Source organism: Vidua macroura, chromosome 3 (genome assembly GCF_024509145.1).
Source record: "Vidua macroura isolate BioBank_ID:100142 chromosome 3, ASM2450914v1, whole genome shotgun sequence".
Lineage (NCBI taxonomy): Eukaryota > Metazoa > Chordata > Aves > Passeriformes > Viduidae > Vidua > Vidua macroura.
In genome coordinates this window covers 91882196-91907994 of record NC_071573.1, presented here as the reverse complement: position 1 = coordinate 91907994, position 25799 = coordinate 91882196, and the positions used below count along the sequence as shown (strand labels likewise).

Below are 25799 nucleotides of genomic sequence, written 5' to 3'. Positions count from 1 at the left end.
TAATGCATTATTAAAGTTCAGATTAAAAAAGATGTGTTTTCACAAAGAAGCAATTTGTAGTAACTGTAGAAAAAAAGGTTTTCTTCCTATGCAGGAGCAGATCAGAAAAGAGCCTGGACATATCTAACTCATTTTCTTCCCATTGTGTTTGTCCATTAAGCAGATGAAGCACACACTTCCCATGCTGTTCCATTCATACAGCCCAGTGTTCATTCAGAAACAGAACATTTCCTTTAGTTGATGGATTAAAGGCAGGAGAGGGGGAGGTGTGTAAAAATGTTTGGGGATGTGCAATATTTCAGGAACAATGTTTAAAGGTTAATTCACACTAGAAGTTTATCATGTATATTTTACACAACTTCAAAACACAACAATTCTGCCTCTTAAATGAACACAAATAGCTTTTAAAGAGAAAGACACAATGAAGGTTTTTGTGCAATTGCTGAGAAGCTGTCAGGTTATTTGTAAAAGCAATCTTGTATTACACATTCAATACACTAAAAAAAAAAAGCAAATACAATTTCTTCACCCCACCTTAACTGACCTTGCACTATATTTTGGGGGGTTGAAATGTGAACCTAAGAATGTGTATTAGTGATCTTAAAAAAAAAAAAAGCAAGTAAACTCTGTAAACAACTTTTAAAGTTATTGTTTGCTTTTTATCTTCACTTGCAGACCAGGTGTCTCTAGCAAAGTAAATCTGAGGAAAAGCTACTTTTTGTTGGAGGCTCTTTGTGAACAAAACAGATGACATAGAGAGCAGGTGTTAAAATAGTGAAAAAGGCAAACAGTAGATATTTTACAGGATGTTTAGCTGTGGAAGAGCTAGAAAAAAAAAAAACAGGCTGTTCTAGAGCATCTTATTTAGAAGCCTTTGCTCAAATACAAGAAACAGTTCTCTGTCTTGTAAATCAGAATCTATCTTTTGATCCCCCAAAGAATGGGTTAGAGATACTTATCCTGTTCCACTTGGCACTGAGTTCCCAGGGACTGACAGGAAAAAGCATAGTTTTTACTAAATAAGGATGCTTACTGGTTTCTGTTTACCTGATGCCACTTACCATACTGTGTTTGTCTACTTAAGTGGTATTTAAGACTGAAGGGTTGGGTGGTTTACTATTTATGTTAGGAAATTGCTTAGCAGCTGGGTAGATTAGACTGTTCCCCTTTGTGTGTTTTTCATCCTATATTGCACTTCTGTTAATTATGGTCTTAGCATTACAATAGTGAGCATTTTAAATTAGTAAGTAGAAAGGTAAGTAAATGGAGGAAAGTAAGTTTGCCTGTTAAAAAAAAAAAAAAAAAAAAACACTACTCAACTGGCATTATTTGTGTCTCTAAATTAAGCATCCTAAACTATAAAGAGAGATTTAGAATTCCACACTGGAGCCTTCAAGTGTATGCATTTTGGATTTAAGCTTCAAGGCTCATTTCCAAGTTGATGAAAACCCTGTGCTGTTTGTTTTGGAATGGGAAGTTTAGCACTCACAAATTCGCCAGCAGGTTTTCATTGGTTGTATCACAGGAGTTCTGTAACTTTGATGAGAGTAGTGAGTCCTAATGCAAAATTGTTTTGTAACTATGTATGAAATGGCTATTCTTTGTAAAAAACTGAATTCTCTCTATTCGCAACACAGATTTCTTTCGCTATGAAGAAACCATAATGGCATCACTGGAACACCTATTTGGAAATACAGAGCCAAATCCTTAAAATATTTATTGCTTAGAAGACAGGCATGTTGGTACAAAACATAAAGGCTCATAAATTTACTATGCAATTAGACTATACTATAACACCTTTCCAGGTAGTAGTGAAATAAAGGTTTTTAAATCAAAATCTGTTCAACTGCAGAGCATTTTAAATCAAATGGATTTCTATAAAAATGCGAAATAGTGATTATGTTTATTCTCCAGTAATAATAAAAATATATGCTGCGATTTTTTCCCCACTCCTTCAGGTACGAATGTTGCCACTTTGGCAATAAACATGTCAATTTTCCTTTAGTTCCAGTGGTATTGCATTGAGAAGCTCTGTGGTATCTGTAACACCTTTTCCAGATTGTTTTTCCCTTGAATCTTGTACATTTCACTGAAAATGTTACAGGATGCAAAGGATATCCACTAAAGAATTTTCTTGAAATTCTGTCACTTCACTAGGCTAATTTCACTTCAAGTCTGACTTGCAGCCTTTGCTAGAACTACAGTTCTTTTCAGTGGGGTTTGATAGGTTAATTTCTGCATTCCAGTTTTGAAATCACATTTCAGATAACATTTTTCAGGCTGCTTGTCTCATGTCAGAAACTTCAGACATGCCCACAGTCCATCTGTGTATGTAATTTGTCCAAGCAACTCAAATGTAATGACAAACTTTAAAGCACAGTCTCTGCAGAACTGTGCAGTTCAGTCTTCCTTGCCAGTCAGTATTATGTCCCCAGACTGCAAAACAACTTTTTCATTGAAAGGTAATTCAGAAATTTAGCTTAGACAATACACTCTGTGAATTTAGGCACTGTTCAAGAAAAAAAAAAGTCACACTGAAAGAGATAACAGGATGTTAAGTTTTTGGGATAGAAATGATCTTACCCTACCTTCATTAGCCACTGAGTGTTGTTTTCCATGATGTTCTCAAGTAGCTGCAGTCTTTGAACTGAATCATCATAGTCCAGAGGTGCGTCCCTCTGCACCGCGTTGGACACGTACGGGGTGGAGGAGCGGCAGTTGTCCGCCTCGGGCAGAAGGAAGGTGTAGCTGCACGACCCGTGCTGAACCTGGTACTGCTTCTTGCCTATCGTCTCCATGCTCTTACTGAAGGAGTTGTATCCTGAAGCTAAGAATATGCCGCAGCCCAAAAAGAAGCAGGCGGCCAGCTGCATTTTAATCCCTGCGGTAACTCGGCGGACCTAGAGAGCCTGGATGCGCTGGCCAGAGCCCGGCCCTAGCTAACCTGCGGCGCAGCCGAGCGCTCCGCTGCCATGTGCCGTCAGGCGAGGGCTGGGCTTGCCTGCCTGCCCCGGGCGGGCCGGGGAGGTGCGGCCGCTCCCGCCGTGCCCGCAGCTGTCAGGCGCGGGAAGCAGCTGCGGCCGCCCCGCCTGGCCCGCTGCCTTCCTGCGCCGCTCCCCGCCGAGCCCCCGCGCCTCGCCAGCCCAGTCCCTCGCTCCCCTGCCCTTATAGCGGGAGTTGGTAAGAGCAGGCACACGTGTGGAGCGAAGCCGCTCCTCCCTCCCGGGCTCGCCAGGGCCGGGGGGCAGCGCACAGCGGCTGGCGGGAGCGGGGCTGCGAGAGGAAACCCCAGGGAGGAGCCGGCAGCGGCAGGACCCCTGCGAATTCCTGCAGCACGGCTCTAATTAAGAGTTTCCTAGACAGAGCAATCAGTTCCGATAGCCTCCAACTATGCTAGTAAATTATTTGCGATGGTAATAATTTTTAAGCTCTTTACCCTCGACCACCCCCACTAAATATACACACAGACACACACACACACACACACGCGTCCCTGGGCCTGTTTGTTCTTAATTTCTTTTCTTTAAAATGTGCTGAACCAGGATGTAATTTAGTTGGTGTTTAATGCACTGTGGAACTATGGAGAAAGACACTGTCCCACGCGTACAAAAGTGGGCTTGGGTACATCCTTACAAAGAGAACATGATGGGCAGTAATTAGAGGTTTTCAGTTGAACACAGAATTTGTATTTTACTGAATCTCTGAGATGAACACTCATTTTTAGGCACATCTTTCAAGAGTTAAGCGTTTACAAGCTTTTTATTTATTATTTTAAAGGCACTTTTTTTTCTTTATGTCATGGCTAACTTTGGAAGTGCTAATGTTGCTAAAAGAGTTATAAATCACAAGTTAGCGAGGAATGGGAGAGGAAAAGCCATCCAGAGGCAGTGGCAGTAAGACACGGCTCAGGAAGTGGCTGAGAAGGAATTATCCTGTTAGCTCTCCCTAGCCCAATTCTGTGCCCTTGGGAGTGGGAAATACCCATAAAAGGGGAGGGAAATTCTAATAAAGTACTTGAAATTTATATGTAAGAGTAAAAAGGACTATTTCCCAACTCCGATGGTCTCTGCAATGATCGGTCATTTTGAAAAAGTGGAAAATTACTAGCCTTACCCTGGGAAAGAGTCCATGCCACTGAAATTTTGGAAAAGTTTACCTCTCTGTAAGGAGAATTTGTCTTCTTGAAACCAGCATGATGGGATACTGACTCCTGAAGACAAACTGCCTGAGATTTTGGCTAGGTCTGGATCTGAAAACTATAGATTTTTCTTAAATAAAATAAACAAAGGGAATGCTGTGCTAGTCAAATTAACATGAATTACTGACCAAAGTTTCTCATATTCAAGAAAATCCCAGCATGTCTCAGAATCTCTTAAGACAGACTCTTATATAACTTCCTTTATCTCATATAGTGTATTAATGTGGCTTTACTTTTTTATATCATGGAAGTTCTGTTCAGGGTTTGTCAAAAGTAGCAGCTAAAATTCATATCTTAGATTGTTGGAAGCTGCTGATATTTCTTTACATAGTTACCTCTGGAAAGGAAAATCTCTAGAATTTAATTCTGGCGAATTCCAGAAAGATTCTCATTATATTTGGACTGTGATGAGTGAAACCAATTTGTTGGATATTTTTCTGTGGAGTATTCATGTGCCACTGTTCATCCTTCTAACCAGAGGAAACAGAGTAATGTGTTTGGAACAGTCAAGATTATTTGCAACAAAATGTATGTATTTGGAGGGTTTGGTGTATGAAGTATGCATTCCCCATCCCTTCAATTTTGTCTTGCAATATCCAAGCAGATAAATATGACAGCTACTTGCATTGATAACAAAGTTTCAAACTCGTTGTATACTGATTTCTAATTTTCAATGAATTGTTTAGTTCCATGTGAATAACAGTCTTTGCAAGATACTTGACCAACCTACTATTATCCAATGAAGACAGCAAATAGCTTTAGTTTAATGCATTAGACTGTGTGAAGCATTTCTATCTAACCAGACATTCCAATCCAGTATTTTCTGTTATTTGGGTACTTTAATTAATTTGCTAAGTTAAATGAGAATTTCCCATTGCAACTTGTCCTTAAATTAGTCTGTTCCCTGTTTTCCTTGCACAGCTAGCCCCAAAAAATAAAGGGCCATATCATACTAGTAATCCTTCCTTTCACCACCACTACTCAATAGAGTAGTGCTAAAAATTAGATTGCTTCAGCCCTGAAAATATCTGTCTCTTAGTGAAGAAGAACTGGAGGATAATATTTATTTTTCTGATTATAGTTTCATGGTTTTTTTTTTTAAAATTCTTTAATTATATATTAAATGAAAATATAAGACTGAGCAGTGTAGTCTTTTAGAAATTTTCTTTTTACTTATTAGAGCTGTACTAAAGGAACTGAACACATATAAAAGACATGATGTAAGGGAGAATCTGCTGAGAGTTCATTAGACAGGATCTCCATGAGAGGCTTGATTAAATCAGTAGGTTTTGAATGGCTAAAAAGCTTGCCATCTGTATGCTGCCCTAATGAGTCACAGCACCGTTGTAATCTGGCAGCTCAGTTTTGGTGGGTTTTGGAGGAGAGATGAATTTCTCTAAAGGTTTGAACTCGAGTCTGTTTTCCTTTATGAAAGGCCAAAGCATGACCCTGGGAGGCCCTTGTTGCTGTAATGAGGCCAGGAGCAAAACTGAATTTGGAGACTGCCTAGAAAGCCTTGCTGTATCCTGGGCCTCCACTAGGGAGAACTGTGGTTGTAGGAATACTGGAAAGAGAAACAAGTTCACCTTTTACTGTGATTTAAGCTGGGCTTTGCTTTTGTGTCTTGTTTTGTTGTTGTTGTTGTTGTTGTGAATGAATGAATGAGTAAATGGCCAGTTGCTATGGCAGCTGTCTGCAGTTTGGGGAAAAGGTAAGGAAAGCGCAGGTATTATTCTGAGAAGTGACAACAAACTCCTAATGGAAGACTCTTACCAGCACAGCAGGCACCACCACTTCGTTTCTACTCACTGTACTTCTCATCTAGGTCTTGGAGTAACATCCTGAGGTGCAGCATGGTAAAGTTTTCCCCAAGCTTTCATTGATAAGCCCAGGCTGTAGGGGCAGTAACTGAAATACAAACCCCCTCCCACACGTAACTGAGAGAGGGTTTTGCTGTTTCCCAGTTTGGGTCCAGTGGGCTCATATTGCTTTAATGAGGTGCTTTTTCCCACTGTCCAGGAAAGTTAGTGATTGTTCACCTTGCCAACGAAATAAATACACATCCCTTTAACCCTTCGCTGCAGCTTAGTGCCGTATTTGGTGCATCTTTTGGAGCAGTAGATTGTGATCCTTCACCCTTTCTATCCTTTTGGGAGCAGCTTTCCCAGCTGTGGAGGAGGAAGTGGTCTTCTCTGCCTCTCCAGAGAGTCAAAGCCAGTCAGAGTTCAGGGGAAAAGAAAGTAGTAACAGCTAAATTTAGAAAACTGGTGTGAAAAGTAAGGCAAGTTAAATCCATTTTTGTCCTTGAAATCTGAGGAAGAGGAAGGAAGATGCCTGCACACAGCCTTTTTACTGAGCCTTAGAGGCATTTTAACAAGTCTGCTTGAAAGGGAGGGCTTATTCTGAGAACTGAATGACTGAGAAGATCTGTCCCCTGTCAGTTATGAGAACGACCATTTCTTTGTTAGACATGTTGAAGTAGGGAGGAATTTAAATAATTTGGCATGGAGTCTTATAAATGTCAGAAACTAAGTAAAAAGTTATAATTCAGGCTAGTCACATCCTCTCAGTATTTCTTTCATGTTTGTTGTTCTCTTCATCTTTCATTTCTGCTGTCGATATGGAGTGTTGTATTTACATTCATGATACATTTTTCCTGTAAACTAAAATATAGCTTTCAGCCTGTGAGTTCCTGCTTGCTTTAGAGCTGAGTGTATACAGTATATGCCATAAAATACCAAATAGTGGATTGGTATATTTAAAGTACAGATTAGATCTTTCCCTTTTTAGAAAGAAGATACCCACTCTACAGAACTCACCTTATAAGCAGAGCTGAAATGTGTATTTTGTCAAAACTAAACATTTAGAACATTTTGCCAGATGTGTGCAGGCAATTTCCTTTCCTGGGAAACAGTAAATTCCCTTACTCAGCCAATCGTGGGTTTCTTCCATACAGCAGATGACTAGGCTGCTTTGAGAGAGATGCCTGAATTCTACTAGCATTATCTTTCCAACTTCCATTTTACTTACAGCTGCACAGCTTCTGTTTGACAGGCAGATACAGAGATCTTGTGAGATCTCTGATAGAAAAGGAAGCATATAAACTTAAGAAATATAAGAAAATGTTGACTTAGCTTTAGTTTGCTATCTGCAAACTTTGCCACCTAAAACTTTCAAGATGTTGATTTAGTAGATAAATTCTCAGTTCAGCAGTGTACTTATTTTAGGAAGGGAGAACTACATCATAAAATACGTGCAAACTAAAGGCAAGACCATGTAAACAAGTAGGCTTTGGTGCTGCATTCTTACAGGGATATTTGATCTACGTATGTAAATGAAAATGCTGTAATGTAACTTTAAAATCAAATCTGAGATGAAAAATCATCTGAAACATGGAATAAATTAATATATTATTTTATATATTCCTGGTATTTATATTCCTCACATTTTGACACTCAATGTTAAATTCCCACCTTTGGTTCCTAGTACTTTAATATTAGTTTGTGATAGTTCCATTTGCTGTCTTCAAAATATTTTCCTTCACTGTAAGTAGTTTAGCATTTTTCTCAGGAACAAATGTCAACAAGGACAAGACTCATGAACTTGTAACATAAAAAACAGGGAACAGTATCTAGGACCCTATTGGATTTTAGGCTGCTGAAAATCTTGTCTATTTTTACATCTTACATTCTTTTTCAAAGAGAGGAGTGATAGGTTATTATGTTTTCCTATAAGCCAAACAATTTCTTTTCATCCAGACCCATAGTTCAGATTTTTAGCACTTTAAAATTAATGATAAAATCTTACCAATCATTCCTACTTTCCCCACATTTGCTCATTATCTTTTTTATTCCATCTGAGCTTCTGCACCAGTCTCTCATGACTTCTTTGAGAAGGTCTCAGGATTCCACTCACTTTCTCAGCTGCAGTTTATTTCTAATCACTCAGAACATCTGGTGTAACATCTTGTGAATTCATAATCAACTTTATGTTCCATCTCTGACGTTCCATCACGTCTCCTTTGAGTGCCCTTCCTTACAAGGGAGGGCATTTGCCCAGTAGTTCTCAGATTGTACTTCTGCTGAAGGGACAAGAGGTCAATAATCTGATCTACTGAAAATTTCAGTTACCACTCTATCTTGGTGACTCAGTCTGTTTTTTCCCATCTTGCCTTGTAACATCCAATCCATCATTTCAGTACACAGTATTTCTCCTAAATGTCACAGCACCAGTGGAAGCATAATGCAGCCAAAACCAGACTTTGTGTATTCCATTGAAAATTCTTCCATTCTCCCTTTTTCTCTTTAAGAATTGACACTGCCACCATCCTTCAATGCATTTAAATCTATAATCTGCAAGTTATGTTTTCTTTATGTCTATGATGTTTTATTCTCTCCCTTTCTTGATGCTATGCTTTCATTAATGCATCTAAGGACCCCTGTTTTGGTCCTTTTCATTAACATACTGAATTTTGTAACATAATCTCTCTGGCTCCTCCATGATGTTTGAAACATGACTTGCTTATGAAACTTATTATATTAGTTCTGCCTCTGTAAATTACATTCAACTTTGCTTTCATAAGGATGGTTAGACAACCATCAGAGCTTCACACAATTACATTACCTACTTAATTGCTTCAAATTTGGAAGATCTAAATTCAGCACCTCTCCTACCAATATGTCAACTTCATTGCTTTCTTTGTAGCCACTGGCTGGATTGGTTTTCCTGGACTGTCTTGGGTTAAACTTGGGATAACTTTTCTCAGATAATCAGATATTTAATTTGATCATATTTTCAAACTATAGACTTATTTTGGTGTCCCACTTTTTTTAATGTAACACTGTATTAACATTAAAAGACATTATCTGTATATACATAATTATATCTGTATATATGTATGTGCTTAGTATGTTGATGCCACTGTACCTAAAATATAATTGGTCATGTTAATTTAGCTTGGGACTTTATGATATCACATCCTGAGTAATAACAATAACATGAATTAATAGTGGTTTTTTTATTCTTGTCGTTATCACTTGCACATTCCAAAACCTTGTTAAATACAAAATGCTTCTTAATTTCTGCTGTTTCATTACTTTTATAGTGATTTCCTTTTTCAGTCCAAATTTGTAATTGATATCTAAAGTAGAATTCACAAGTATCTATTGAACTCTAGTCTATACAAATGATGTAGGCACATATCTAATACTCTTACTGTGCATTAATGAAATTCCTGTTTGTAGGACAGATGGTAGTGTCTTTCACTGTAAACATTTTCTAATAATGAATGTTATTTTAATCTTGAAAGATGAGTCATACAGAAGTAGGAAGTGAGTCCCAGGATTATGAAGAATAGTTGCTACATGTCCTTCCTCCTTAACATTTTTATATAGTTTGGCTATAGTGCCCAAAGGCTGTGCTGATTCTCTTCAGAGTTATGTGATGACAGCAAACTTGAGCTGGTAGCAAGAGTAAATTACATCTTAAACTTAAATAGCACGAGTTCAAAACTAACATGGAAATTACAGCTAATGTTAAGGATCTTACAATTGCACTGCTGAATATCTGACAATGTTAAGTGCTGTGGCCTGTCTATCTCCCATACTGGGAAAAGCATAATAAAGCACTTGTTTGAACAGGTTATCATTGGTTGAAACTGAATGAAATAACCTGTGTGCTAATGTGTAGAAAAGCCTTTAAAACCTGTTTTAAAAATTGTTCCCATAGCACTTGTGTATTTACTCTTTACTGTTGAATTGTAAGTTAAAAACGTAACAGATGTTCTTACTCTGCATGCTTATATACTGTTTCTGTGCTTTGAAAAATGTCTTTTAAATTACAGTTTTGTGCATTTGGACAATTTAAAACTAAAATCTTTACGTAAGGTTTTGACTTTTGTTGTATTATGTGAATGCTGTATTATGTTGATGTGAAAAGGCAACAGACTCTGAAAGAATCCAGAAGACTTTTGGAAAATGAGAAGTCTGCCTTACTGACATCCTAAAGAAAAATGCATATGCCGTTTGTTTAAAGGAATGTATTTTTAAAAGTCTAAGCAGTTGACAGTAAGATAGCCTAACAAATCACCCAGTGCCTGTAATTCAAATCCTTTCTCTTGTAAGCAGTCACTCAAGTTAGCGGAAGGTTCTCTCATCTGGTAATAGCACACTTATTTCATAATAACAGCATGTCACACTTCCGAAGAGCATGTTCAAGTTAAGATCTGAATTCAAAGATAAACTGGTGTCAAAGAGGGAATGAAAAGGAAGTGAAAAACTGTGTAAGAGGAATAAACAACACTTTCAGAGAGGGAGAGGACATTTACGGCAACAGCAAGGTTCCTGACATCTGTTTCCCTCAAGAAAAAAATACGGTACATGCACTAACCTTTTTATGGGGAGTGCAAGAAAAATATTTGCAGCATGTTTTCATATATTCATATTTGTTGAACTGTATTATGGATGTGTAATTTGAAGTGGACAGAGCAACTGCAAACTATTTTTGCACTCCATAAAGATAAATATTTTCTTTTTTTCAGTACTAATAAACATGTTTCAGTAATAGCTCTCAAAAATATTGCCCACCCTCTTGCTGATTTTGCCACAAAAACTGGGCATTCTTTTTGTTGTTGGTTTTACTGCTGTGCAAGCAAAGGAATTAAAGTGGGTTTTTTCTCCCTGGTTAGTGAGGCATCAGAACCCATGATGGGACAGCACAAGGATTAGCTGCATACAGATACCATGATTAGGGGCTTCTTTGAGTTTGGACTCCTTGCCTCTGTACAACTTATTGCTCTGTAAATATTGACCTAAGTACCTCAGTGGCTGAGTAATATTCTGTTCTTTATCTCTCCAAATAAATCCTTTGCTGGAAAGATAATCCTCCATCTCCAGTGGAATATGTAGACAAGACCAAATTTCTTATAAGTATCCTATCATTAAAGTGGTATGTTTTCTTCCCAACACAAACCAATTAGAAAGTCCTTTTACTGGACCTTTGTCTAAATCTAAATTGTTACTTGAGTAATTTTCCTACACAGAAAATTCAAATCTTTAAAAATCTTTAATCTGTCTCACTAGAAATATATGTACAGGAAATTTGGAGATGACATTGGTGATGTCTATATTGTTTGAATATGCATCCACATTCAGGCTAGCCACAGCCAAAGTAACTTTTATTTAAAAATCAAATAGTTCAATCTTAGCTTATTAGCTGTAGGCTAACCTTGATTATAGAACATCTTGCTTGTATTTTTATGCTCTTACTTGATTTTTATGTCAATATTTTCAGTCAAATCTATGATCAAATTCTATTATAAATAACTAATAAAGCTTCATCTTTGGTTTTAAATTATACATTCTGATTTGTTACTACTTCAGCATTGTGGCTTGAGCTCTAATATCAATGCCCAGTGAATAGAATTTGTCTTGAACATAAATAACTTTATTTCTAGTTCATCAAATTAGTGATCAGCTGATGTTCTTCTACTAATTTCTGCTTTTCTTTCCCTGTTCACCCACTTGAGTATCATTTTTAGGAAGCAAAATCCATGCATTCAAATATTTACTAGATAATGTCCTGAAATGACATCTCCTAACTCAGCCAGCTTAGAATATTTTCTTCTTGCATTAATGAAGATTGTATCCTTGTGTATGGTGTTAAGGTGCCCTTCTTTGATTAAATGTATATATCAGGTCAACCAAGATTTACTTGTGGAGTCAGAGAAATTTCTCTCTGTTGATCACAAGGAGATTCTTGGGTAACAAGTTCAGATGAGAGCAGCAGAAGTTAGGTAAAATGAATGTCATGAAACTTATGGAAATAAGTAATGGTTATTTGACATTTCATATGTGTTTCATTGTCTCATCTTAAAGCACTGTTGTTAGTATATTATCTGTATTTTTTATTTTATTACAGTTATCAGACTTCTGTATCCAAACTGTGTTTTTTTGCCTATCTTCTCTTTTGGTAATGGATTCACTTGGGCAGTGAATTGATTAAAAAAAAAAAAAAAACAGGCCAGTAAGAAATTTGGTCTAAATAGATTGTTCACCCTGGAAACATAATTCTTTTACACTGTAGGCACATTTTGCAAGGCTAAGAGCACTATACCTTTGGTAAATGCCTGTCAAAATGTTTAAGCAGGGACTGTTCTGGAACCCCAGTGCAGCCCACAGTGAGGAAGGATGGACTAGCAATAGACTGAGTTTTCAGCCAGCTGGGAAGTATTCCAGGCAGCACTACAGCAGGCAGGGAAACTGTAGGGAGTCATGGCCTAAAATTTGTTTTAATTTCATACAGAGTATAAGGATATATCTTCTGAAGCTAAGATCTATGAGACTGTAGAAAAGCCTCTCATGAGAAGCAATGGAATCCCTGTTGTATGAGTAATGCAGATGGCAAAACACTAAAAAATGTAAAGGAAAATCCCGTGCTGGCAGCAGTATGAATAAAGTGATTTAATAAGCTTTTTCATCTCTTCATTTCTCTCATCAAACCTCATGACTTTGATGAAAGAAAGAAAAATGTTTGTGTTGGACCTCCATGTGAAAAGTGCTTATAGGAAAAAATATCCCTCTTCAGATGATAAAACTATAATTAATATAGTTGAAATAATTCTTGCATTTTCTCACAAACATTAAATTAAACCTATCAGGCACAAGCTAATATTAATGCCTGAAAACTGTTAAGCACAATTACTCCAATATAAGGCAGCAGTGGGTTTAATACTGGAAATTGTTATGGTTTCAGATTTCTTTGCAATATTGTGACAGCTTAATTTTATATTATTAATTCCATCAATGACATGCAAAAGAACACAGTTATTCCAATTGCTAAAAACATCAGAGTGAGACTCTGCTTCATAGACTATTATTGCCCGCACAAAAACCTTCTTGGCTGAGAAGTTTCCAACCAATTTATTATTTCCAATGACAATTTATTCTCAATTATCAATGGCTTGATTGCTGCTTTTGCTTTCAGAATTTTTTTTTAAAGAAAACTTATTTAAACATAATATCTACAGTAAATAATTTTTTAAATGCATTTCATGGACATCATGAACTGAAAACGCCACAAATTTTACATCAAAATCAGATTGCTCTTCATTAACTTGTGATAGCTTAATTTCTCTACTTTTAAAACCTCTATTTTTGAATATTTATTTGATGTGAAGTGGGCTTCTTTATATTCATATCTTTTTACCTTGCTGGTTCTGCATTGGGGGCAGAAAATCTGTGCTCACTTAGCTCTGACCTAACTCTGCTGGCCCACAGTTTTAGACTACAGTACACCCAATAAAGAAAAATAACACATGCTTTTAAGATGGCTATTTCAATAAACTGATAGCCTCGAGGACTAAAAAAAAAGTGATGTTTTAAAGGCAAACTGGGGGCTTCTCATTTAGAAGACTTTTCTAGTATCAGTCAGAACCTTTTTGTGATACATCTGTAATGGAAAATGATCAGAAGCTGCTGAAGTAAACAAAATGTGAGTCTGTTCTGCATTATTGTAATTTGCAGATGCCCTGTGCCTGCTTACAGAGAATAGCCCAAGGCTTTTAAAATCGTTAATGATGTGAACAGTAGCCAAGAACTGTCTTTATTTGAAATAGAAGTGTATTTTTAAAATAAACCAGAATGTGTGAATCCTCACACAGTTGCCATTTGCATTAGCTTTACACAGTGAGAATTTTTTTTAAAGATACAGATTTCTCACCAAACATTCTGTGGACTAGTTAAACAATTGGAAGCATTTTCAAGAGATGTTACCACTAGTTCAAATATTGGCTTTTGTGGCTGGTCCAAATCAGGTTTTACAATAAGTGAAACTTGGTTCCCTTTCATTGATTTCTCAATGTTTGAAACTTTATTAAATGTTCATTTATCAAATTCCATCTCTTTTCTGGCTCTTCCATGTCAGAAGGAGGCACCTGTTTCCAAAAAAATGAACTCACAGATGGCTTACTAAGTATTGCACCATATCACAGCTGGTGGAATGAAGTAATTTTAATGAACAGAAGACAAACAGAAATTAAAGTATTCAGAATTGGAAATAAGGGAGAGAGGATTTCTTATCTTGTCCTTTTCTTTTTAGTCTTTTTTTTTTTTCCTAGTTAATATTCTTCAATAAAGGTAGAATTGTGAATCCTAAATACTAATTGTTGAAATTCAGGACAGTTTGGGACTGTGTAACAGCTCTGCATGTGGACATCAAATACACTGTAGCTGGTAGTGCATCTGCTGTACATGAAGGTTTTATCCATTTATGCATTGTGTCATTTTTCCAGTTTACTAGGCATCTGAAAATCAGCCTGGTTTCAATGAAAATATGTGGAAAGCCATACTCCATATGCTTTTCATATGAGACATAAGACTTGACTGTGTAATACTGGACATCCCCCATTCTGTGGGATATCTGCCAAGCTCAGCAGAAATAAAAGTTACAGGCAGGAGAATAAAACCAGAGGAATAAGTGATTACTAAATCCTTATTCTGTTTTTAATTTTTATATTCTGCTCTGGTCTCAGCTGTTAGAGTCAACTTTTAACCATGTCTCTGAACTGGAATAGCCATGTATTCTATACTGTAAAATGCTTTGTGCTAAACTTTAAAATGTTTAATGTTCATAAATGAATGAGAGATTTTCAGAGGTTCTCAGTGTAGATTTAGACACTTCCAAAAATCCTAGTATGTCTCCCTTTGCATCTTTAGGTAAGAATGTATCTCTGATCTATGAGCTTGTGTCTTTTGTGTTCTGTGCCTGAGTAGTTTAGGTTGTATTTGAAATTGCAGCTGTTACACATTTTCTGAAGAGTTTTGAGGTAAAAGATAAATCTTACCTGGTTTTTGGGTGTTGCCAGTGATTATGTTACTCTGTCCTTTATGTCAGTTATGTCCTAGATTATGAACTAATTAGATTAGGAAAGAAATGATAGCTTAAATTTAGGGGAAATAGTTCTATTCCTTATGGTTACAGAAACATGAAAATGTTTCTCTGCAAAATGGCAGTAGAAGGCAGCAAGTAAATATAAACCATATTTTTAGCATGATTTTGAAAGCCAGAATCCTGGTTTCTGAATAGTTCAGTTTGCACTCCCAGAAATGTAAATTCTGAAGTCCCATTGTAAGACCTTCCTTCCACATTTCCAGAATGTGAAAGTAAATACTGATAACATCTGCCTATTTGGCATTGCTTCCAAGATGTTGTTTTCTTGTATCTATTTATAAATCTAATACTGTTCAACTCCTTTTTTATTGGCATGTATGTGTTTATTGTACCTAATAAGAAGCAAGTCCTCTCAATACCTTGGATGCTGTAGAAAACTTCAAAGTAAATTAGAATTGGGTTCCTGTCTACAATACAATCCACACTCACATACAAGTTTCACTTGCTAAAACTTACTGTGGCTGCAGGTAGAACTTTTATAATGTTCAGGTTAATGCATGTGGAGGATTTTTTAAGCACTTCAACTGCCAGTTTAATGGAAGGAACCCTGAGACTATTTACCTTCATTTATCATGTTTTCTGTTTTAGTATTAACTATATTACAAGAGAGAGCAATAATCATCTACTTGGCATCTCACTTTACATCCTAGGTTTAAAAAGGTACTACCAGGCTATTACTTTGTGTAAATTATATGCTGCTTTTGTAGTATTCTAGTCCTTCACTGCTGTTTCTTTCTGTTACATCCGTGAAACTCAGAATAATCCCTGTATTCAACACATTGCTAACAGACAAGAAAAGAAGGAAATTTTACATATTCAGGATGCATATATAAATTACTATTTTTATTTAATAAAGATAGATTGTTGAGCCTGGCACTAATTTTATCCTTTATTACCAGTGAAGACATGAGAACTTGGAGTACATCCTGCTTCCATACCAGGGAAATTGGCTCAAACTGGAAGGAAGAAGACATAGCATCATTTTTTGTGGAATACATCCTTTAAATGTTAATTCACAAAGACCTGCTGAGTCAAAAGGCCAATTTTATCTAAAATTTGTTTTTAAAAATGTAGTATACTCAGATATACATAGCATACATGACAAAATAGCCAAGATAATGCAGTTCTAGAAACCTGTTGGACTTTATGGATGCATGTGATTGTTGCTCAGGAGTCCATCCTGGGAAGGACACCCACCTGCTTCTGTGGCTTCTCTGGCTGATGTGCTGAATCTATGCACATGACTATAATCTAGGAGCACATGATTGTGTTCTGCAATGACTTAAAAATAACTTTAACACCCCAATTAGCTCCTAAAAACTGCTCTGTTTTATCTACATTGCTAATTTTACAGGATAAAAATAGTTCTGTAATTCCTTTTTACCACTGTGTGGTCCTTGCTTATAGTACAATATATTTGATTAATAGAATCTTGCTGCCTTGGTACACTTTGGTCACAAAAACTTTTCACTGTTTATTTTGCTTGTAATTGTGATGTATGCCACTAGTTTCCTCTCTGCATTTGACTAGTTTGGACTAACATGGAAATGAAAAATGAGTGAATGTAAATTTTTTGCTAAAAGAAGGTTGTTGACAGCTTGTTCTAGTCCAGAATTTTCTCAGCATATAAACATAGACTACATTTCATAAAACAAAACTGCAGGTTTTGTTTGTTTGCTTTGGGGTTGTTTTCTGAGTTTCTTGAAAAGACATGATTCTTAAATGAAAAGAAACACTGGGATGTGTTTAGAAGGGGATAACAAAGTACCAGAAGAGCAAGCAAAGACTGCAGTAAAGAAGCTGAAAGTGGTATACAGGTAATAAGAACAGATCCAGGCCAATATTAATTGCGAGGAAGAACAGATGTTTCTATTGTTCTATTGATGTAGATTTGGTAAATTTCTACTTTGCTGCAATTGTAGCACATTATGCATGCATTACACATGCTTTTACATTATCATCTGAACTGTAATCTTACATTTCTAGAAAATCAGCACTTGGGGAAACTGTGTTATCATTTAAAACCGCAATCAAAGTTTTACTTTGATCTTTTTTCCACGGTAGAAAAAAACACAGTCAAATTTATGTGCCTTTGTCTTTTCTCTTCTGGTGATGTTGCACTGTGATTGTGTTTGTCTGTATGATTCATTACAAGCTCACTGGCAGATGGTCACGTACACTTTGCAAAAGTGCTTGATGCTAATAATCAGCTTTTAGCTTTAATATTCTTTTCCTACTGTAAGTAATGTATATTATCATAATGCCTAGAAATATCACGGTTGTTTTAGTCACTGCCATCTAAATACCTTTATCCTTCAGTAAAAAAGGTTTCTCTGTACATGTTCAGTATTTTATGAGTGAAACCTACTGCATGTATGAATGGTAGTGACAGAAGAATTGGGAGTTCTGCCTTCCATATATGAACAAAATTGAAGAATGAGAGTTTCATGAGACCAGGACATGCTAGAAAACCTCCTGGCTCCTGCATATAATGATTTTTTGTTGGTTAAGCCATTGGAGCCCCACAGGGGTTATACAGCTAAAGCTTCAGAAATCCTGCTTTGTCTTACTTGATCCTCACACTTGTTATGGTAGAAGGAAAGTGTTTATGTGTATTTTATTTGTTTATGTGTATTTTATTGCATAACAGTAAATCAGGCTTATGTGCAGTGTTTATCTGTAATAGTTAGAATGCTGTCAGTCCAAAATATATTCCATTTATTTAAAAGGTGAACTTGTAAAGAGCTACTTCTACGTAGCACAGAAGAATGTGTATATCCAGAACTGTTGTTTTATAAGAGGAAAAATGTGTTGAATTATGGGCTCTTATCATTATATTATCATTTATTTAACAGTAGTTCTAGATGGAATAGCTGAAGAAGCCAAAATATGGTAGAACTTTGTGGAGACTCTTTATAGCTATGTTGTGAAGGGAAAATTTCTGGTCTGCCAATTTTAGTGGAGTTGTTGAGATGCTCTTGTTGGCTTTTGTTTATTATAGTTGTAGTACACTATATCCAGGCAATAAAATTAGTTACAAATCTGACTCCCTCAAAACACTGTGTCATGCAATGGTTCCAGCAAAAGTGAATCTTATTTATTTAATTTAAATTCCCTTATTTTTAAAAAATTCCTTGCTGTTTCTTTATTTAGTCATAAGCAAAAAGTTGTACTGCAACTCTGTTCACGTTCTTGGAAGAGAATATGACACTGAAGTCCATGACAGTGTCTCCACAGCATAGGATCATGTCCTACAGACCTGATATTTTTCTGAATGTATTTCTCAATTGCATCTCCTGAGAGCTTTAGAATGTACATTTTAGCTGATATAGCTCATCTTCTCAGGCACTTTCATAAGTGTATCTAAGGTACAGTCTTAACTGCAGAATTCTATCCTCCAAAATTGAGGCTGAAGTAATTCACAACTAATATGAAGAAAATACTCCTTCAATAAGTGCCAGATTTTGTCCTGCTAGTCTTAGTTTCCCTGATGAAAGCATTTTAATAGCCTCCTTTGATGCCTAACTCACATACCTTTGCTCCAACCACACAAACCCAAAAAAAAATCAATTTTAAAATGTATTCATAAGATAGTTGTCAAACTAAATTCCATCATCAGCTGATTCACTTTGTAAAGATGATTTTGACTTACTGTTCCTGTGAATATATGTTTTTATATATTAATATACTTCTGTACTTGTTCTTACTGTTTTGTGATTTATTATGTGTTGATGAGGTTCTGTTGTAGACCTTGGAGGTTTTTTCAAAGACAAGAAGTTCCATTGTCATGTTTTTCTTACATTGATTTATGTCTTGTGTATTGAAGTTATTTATCACAAGTATTTAACAGATGGGCTAAATTCGTAATTTTTAAAAATATTATTTAATATTTGCCTGAAGTTGGTCCCAGAGGCTGCAATCAAAAAAGAGCCTCACTTTGCTAGTTAGTATATTACTATTACAAAGGTAGTATTTCTTCATTATTTTCCACTGAACATGAAAGCAGAGTTTGTATTTCAATACACTGTACAAATCCAAAACAAAGGATAGTGTCTGCACCAGGGACCTTTCGATCTTTGAAGAATATTTCTGTACTTTTTTTTCCCCAATCTGAATGAAAGGTCATACTTTACCCATATTTTATTCTACCAGATTTATTTGTGGCCTGGAGGCTTTATCAAATGCATTTCAAGCAGGAAATTCTGGCAGTGATTCACATGAGAGGCTTTTACCTGTGGAGATGAGGCAGCCTGATTCTGCTCACCTTCAATAGTCTTTGCTGCATGTCATGCCTACTTTTAAATCTATTATAGAGAGAGAAGTCTAACAGCAGTATGTTTGCCTGAGGGACAGAAATTTTATGGGTAGTCTGAATGGGGTGGAATTTTGTTGGCTGTTTTAACAGTAACTATTAATTAGTATCTATCTTTTAAACTAATATGTTTTGAACATATCAGGACAATCCAGGGGAAAAGTATAAAAACTCTGTTTAGTACTAACTTTCTAAAATCAAAGAAAATACACATTTAAGAATTAGTTTAATACACATTTAAGAATTAGTTTAAAGGTGTCCTCACTATCATGTTAAAACTAAAAAACTTGTTCCAAAATTTTGGAACTGATCTACTAAACTACTAAAGTTTTGCCTAGCCTCAGAGATTCCTGCCTGAATCAAGGTACATTGTAAGTGCCTTGAAACAGCTGCAGTTTCAACACAAAGCAAGGCCAAACTCTACAGATTTTCTTGAGTACTATTATTGAAGTTCTGGGTTTAGTCTAACATGAAGGAGGTAGATAACTATGATGTTAATTTAGTTTTGCACAAAACTTTACTATGTGAAACTATATAGTTGAGTTGATTGTGGCTTGAAAGAAAAATTGTAAAATAGGAACGGCATAAATAATTGAAAGATATGTTTGTCCCATCCCATTGGGTTTTTGGTTTGGCTAAGCTCATACTTAGGAAACTAAAGATGTGCTTCTTGAAGCAGTACCATAGTGCGATCCCATTATTATTCTCTGTGTGATGTGGATTGGGCTGGTTGCTGCTTACTCATGTAGGAGACGCTGAAGGACACATAGTGGTTCATCTGATATTAAAAGTAGACAATACTTTTTCTTGGGTTTTTTGCTTCTGGTTTGTTTGTTGGTTTTGGTTTTTTGTTTGGGATTTGTTTGGTTGGTTGATTTTTTTTCTGGAGGTTCATAGAATCTTAAAATGGTTTGAATTGGAAGAGGCCTTAAAGATCATCAAACTGCAACCCCCTCCACTAAGGACAGGGATACTTTCCACTAGACCAGGCTGCTCAAAGTCCCATCCAGTCTGGCCTCGGACACTTCCAGGGATACATCCACAGCTTTGGGCAACCTATTCCAGTGCCTCACCACCTCACAGTAAAGAATTTCTTACTAATATCTAATCTAAGCCTACCCTCCTTCATCTTAAGGCCATTCTACTTGTCCTGTCACTATGTACTCTTGTAAAAAGTCTCTCTCCAGCTCTCTCATAGCCCCCTTAAAATACTGGAAGGCTGTTCTAGGGTTTCCCAGGAGCTTTCTCTTCTTCCAAGCTGAACAATCCCAACTCTCTTAGCCTGTCTTCGTAGGAGAGGCGCTCCAGCCCTCTGGTCACCTTTGTGATCTCCTGTGGACTTGCTCCAAGAGTTCCATGCCCTTCTTATGCTGAGAACCCCAGAGCTGGATGCAGCTCTCCAGGAGGGCTCTCAAGAGGGCAGAGCAGAGGGGTGGAATCCCCTCCCCTGCCCTGCTGGTCACACTGCTTCTGATCCAGCCCAGGATATGTTTGACTCTCTGGGCTGTGAGTGCACACTGCAATCCAATCTCCTGTTGTGTGCGTTCCCCAGGAGCATCTCACCACTGCTGTAAGGCTGCTGGCTTCTTCTCAACAGCACTGCCAAGTCATTCTCCTTTTTGGTGAGATCATTCCTCAAACATAGGGTATTTCCAGGATTAACTGCACTATTTCTATTTTCATGCTGCCTTCAGAGGGTGTTGCAGACATTGTAGTGGCTATTTCTTCAGAAGTTTTCTGCATCCTCTACTGGCTTTAGCCATTTACAGTGGATGTTTTTTCTACTGCATTCCATATTTGTCTAGAACACAACCCCAAGCAGCTGACTGGGATTTTAACTTCATTTGCTGGAAGCCTTTGGTTAATAAGACAAAGAGGTAGTGGTCTCCACAAAGAAGACGTAGTGGTCTCCACAAAGATACAATGTGCACATGGACTTATCCAAAATGACATTTGTTTGATTAATTATAACTCTATTATAGAGTCATTTCAAGTTTGAGCTTCTGCCTGGGTGAATCAGTAGTTCTAGTTCTCTGGTTAAATAAATTTAGGAAAGAAACCACATATGTTGTAATATATAGGCTGTATTGTACTTAAGCAGACAATTATGCTGTATTTGCAGGTCTGGTATTTACCTTTTCATGGGAATTTGTCTTTCTCATGGTTAATTGCAAATGAAGTAGATAGAGGTCAAAATGTGAAAATTAAGGAAAGAGGACATTGGAAAGGATTCTTATTGCTCTTATCTTATAGATCATGCTGACAACAACACAGGAACATTTCCACTTTCAAAAAGTTTAAATGATATGTTAAAGAATAGTGTATTTAAAGTATTATGGTGTTCTAAAAATACTTTTAAATACTTTACACAGGTGGTATTACATTTGTATGGCATTAGAGGAGTTATTACCTTTAATAGCTTTCACAAGACACTATTAGTGGAAACCCTGCTACCCATGTTTTATCTCAGAGACCTGCATGCCATAATTAAGTGCACTTAAAAAGCCAAATTAAACTGAATGAACAAGTAACCAGTAAGGATGTTCTCTTGAGCATTCATTCTTGAGCATACCATGATGAATGATGCTTGTTTTTCTCTTCTCTTTAATTAGAATGTTTCTACATTTGCCAAAGAAAATGTTGGAATGAGGACAAAAACTAAAATTATAGGAACAGGGTTTGATGTAATAGCTTATTTGTAAAGGAAACACAACTTGTTTGGTATTTTATTGAAACAGGAAGTTCAGAACCTCAGTACACACAAGCACAACAAATTCTCAGGTGCTAGTTGAGTCATCTGTTGTTGGAAGTAGCCTCATAGAAGGCTTCCCCTTGATTTAGTTTTAATCTTCAATTAACAAAGGGAAGGAAATTACATACAGATTTAGTTTTAGATTATGTGCAAAGCTCTCTGTTGCTTTTTAGCTGTCACCCTGATGTGCATGCTTTGTGACTGTATCATACTGGCACTACCAAAGTGTGTCTCAGTGAATATATTCAGCTTTTAATGAACATAAAAAACCCGATATATTCCTTTTATTTATGAAATAATAGAAAACTTGCCTAGTCAAAGTATTTCGATTTTTCCTTCTTTAGTCACCTCGTACCTGACTTCAGCTTTATTTCAAACTGGAGAGGTAATCGGCTATGATAAAGTTGTAATTGATAAAACTACTGTTTTAAGTTTAGTATGGGATTACTTAATTTTAACTGTCATATTTGTTTGTAATAAGAGGTCTGTTATACAGCAGAGAAGAGCATGACAATGCCATATAGTTTTGTTTGGCTGTGAAATCATTAGAAACCACTTTGGAGTTTATGTGTGTATCTTCTCGGGAGAAGACTTAGCTTTCCCCTCCCTTCAAAGTCCGTATGACACTGGCCTCTCTTTGAAAAGAAGGACTTACTGAATTCACTCCAAATCACATCATTACTATTTCTCTGTTTAACTCCAGGAGTATTCCAGTGTCGTGCAGTGAGTTCTTGCCTCCATTAACAGTCTGAGCAATGATGGCTGTATAGCTCTCCCAGTATCAGTCCACAGCATAAGGATAAATGCATTACACTTTAATCAGTAATGTCATTTTAAAAAAATATTCCATGGGTAGTATTAGAACTACTATGCTAGCTCCTCAATTTTAAATTTAATAGAATTTTAAAATAAAAATATACATATGATCCAGTGAGTGTGCAGGACATTTTTGAACTTTTTCCCTTATTTAGGACTGGCTAGATTATATTCTTTTTCCTCATTGTCTTAGTGTATATACTTTAATATAGTATGTGAGCAAGCAAACAGTTACCTTCATGAGAGTTTGCATTATTAGAGGACTAAAGCTGTATTCCTGATACACCCATGTTATTCCCATGGATTTTAGTGGGAATTATGGACTGAGCGAGATATGATAAATATTTATTTACATACATTTACTAGAAAACTAGTTTGCAGGAGAGAAGCACTGAGCATTTGTATTTTATCTAAGCATTGAGCATTATTGAGCATTTGTATTTTATCTAAGATATCCAGATGTGTGACTAGAAAATAACTACTAGTTTTGCTTGAAGACTGTGATTGTTTGTGCTTCAGGGTATTTATCTTGCATTTAAGCTCAAATCCCAGTTGCTCATGGACAGTACTTGTTGAGTATCCTTTGATTTTCAAATTGGAACTGCTTGCATCTGCAATGACAGCCTCTTGAAAAGGCTTTCTGCTTTCACTAAAGCTAAAGCACTTCAGGTAAAATCCAGATAGACTAGGAAGTAGTAGACACTCGATTGGGCACCATTCTTAGATGAAGAACAGCAGGAGTATAGGAAAGGAACTCAGAAAGGAGGACAGGGTCAGAAGTTTGACCCTACAAACTTTGCCCAGCTAGCATGAAAAGTCACTGAAAGTCTACTACCATAATAAGTCTGCCTAGTTCTCCATATTTAACTGTGTCATAACTGGCAAGCTCAAATTTAAAACAAACCCATATTCCATATGGAATTTACAAGATTTTTTTTTTTAGAAAAGGTTTTTAGAAGAGTAGATTTTCAGTAAACAGAAGTGGACTTTCTTGTGAATTGATTTTAGATTGCCACTTCAGATTAGCACTTCAATAGCTTCACCTTTAGTGAAGCTTCACCTTTTATTTTATCTTCATTAAGAGAGTTCCTGCAAGACCAAATGCAAATATCAAATACGTCAAATTAATATTGTTCTATTATCTTTGTCACTGAAAAAAAAGTTAAATCAGAAATAAGTCTAAAATAAAAGGAAAAAAAAGCAGAAATGTTATTACATGTTCAAATCCCAAATGTATCTGAAATCCTAATCAGGAATAAGATTGTATTCCAAATAAGGTTTATGTTTCAAACTTCTTATTCACAGCAACAACATGTTAGACTTCTGTTTTCCTCTAGCATTTGATCAGGTTACTGACACAGTGTCTGCTCTGCCTCCTGTAGACTCTTGAGAAGAAAACAGTGGGGTGATCTGCTGCAAATGTGTTTGGTGTATTAGCTCACAAGTTCACAAGTGTCAATTCCTCAGACAGGTACTGGAATTGGTTACTTTTAGAAGAGCATCATTTGTTACCATGCACAGCTTACGACTGTGGTTTGTGAATTCATTTTTTTCACTTTATTAAAACAAAGCCTTTACAAATGTTTATCTTAACTTGAGAAATAAGAGCAAAGACAATAAATTTAGTGTCAGGTACTCAGCTATTACCCCACCAACTATCATAGCTTTAAACTTACTCTGCATTCACAACATAAATATTTCTCCCTCAATTATACAGAAGACAGTCCCAGCTTGCTGTTACAATATAGTCAAAGTTCTTATATTATTGTCATGCTAAAAAGTACAATCATTCAAGAAAATAATCTTCAACCAGAAATCGTTAGTAATGTCTTTTGTTTAGCACTTAGGAAGAAAGTGGTCCTCTCCAAAAAACTTTTCTTGAGTAATGGTAATTTTAAAACAGAATTGATAAAACCCACCTGGTCAAATATTTGAACACCTAGCAGGTTTTTTTTTTTGCTCTGTGTGTGCTGGCAATTCCACTTGCTACTTTTAGTGCTGGAGGATTAAATGTCTCTGCTTTCCATTCTTCCTATGGGATCTTCCAATTTGTGACATAGATTAAGTGAAGAGGAGATGTTATTACACATAAAGAAGTATTCCTGCCAAGGAGTGCTACTCAGGGAAGTTACAGACCAGAGGTAATCTTGATAGCAGTTCTTTTGGGAGTTTCTGAAAGCAGCCTAAATCAGGTCTAGTTTTGCGGTGGGCAGCATTCCACAGCAGTTGCACCATGTGTGATGCCAGGTAATCTCTTTGAGTGGGCTCATTTTTGTGATTCTCAGACAATTTTAAAGACTTTTGCTGTTGAACTTTGATGTAGTTTCAACTTACTAGTTCATATTTTAAAAACCAAGAATTCCCTGCTAATTATCACTATAGTGCATGTGTTTCCCTGTAAGTAGAGAGTTTGCATGGGACTTCGGAATGCAGCTCTCCAGGTTTCTGTTGTGCTTAGTGATTATGATGCATCTTTTTTAAACAATTCAAGAAAAAACCCTTTTAATTATACATCACATTTTTGTTAATATTTTGCTTGGTATGTTGTAATATATTGTGTGCTAAACAGAAACATTTTGTGGTTGTTTTGATAAGAGAATCCTTTAGGCTGCCCTACTTAGTTTTTCCTCTGTTGATACAAAAAAATTAAAATAAGAAAGCAACTTAAAAAAAACTGATTTGCTGATACCTAAGTTTTTAAAGCCAAGTCCTTTTTATTTGTTTCTCTGCAGCATATCAAAAAAGATTGAGAAGTCAATCCTCAGAAATTTGAA

At 36.3% G+C, this 25799-nt stretch overlaps 2 protein-coding genes across 2 annotated transcripts in view; one reads left to right on the top strand and one right to left on the bottom strand.

The window, feature by feature from the left end:
- Nucleotides 1–3032, bottom strand: part of ANGPT2 (angiopoietin 2) — a 42368-nt gene extending 39336 nt beyond the window's left edge. Inside the window, exon 1 of the mRNA XM_053973054.1 lies at nt 2589–3032. Within this exon, the coding sequence (XP_053829029.1) occupies nt 2589–2873 (285 nt within the window). The 5' untranslated portion in view covers nt 2874–3032. The remainder of the gene's footprint in view (nt 1–2588) is intronic.
- Nucleotides 1–25799, top strand: part of MCPH1 (microcephalin 1) — a 124985-nt gene that overhangs the window by 86345 nt on the left and 12841 nt on the right. The gene's annotated exons all lie outside the window — the stretch shown is intronic.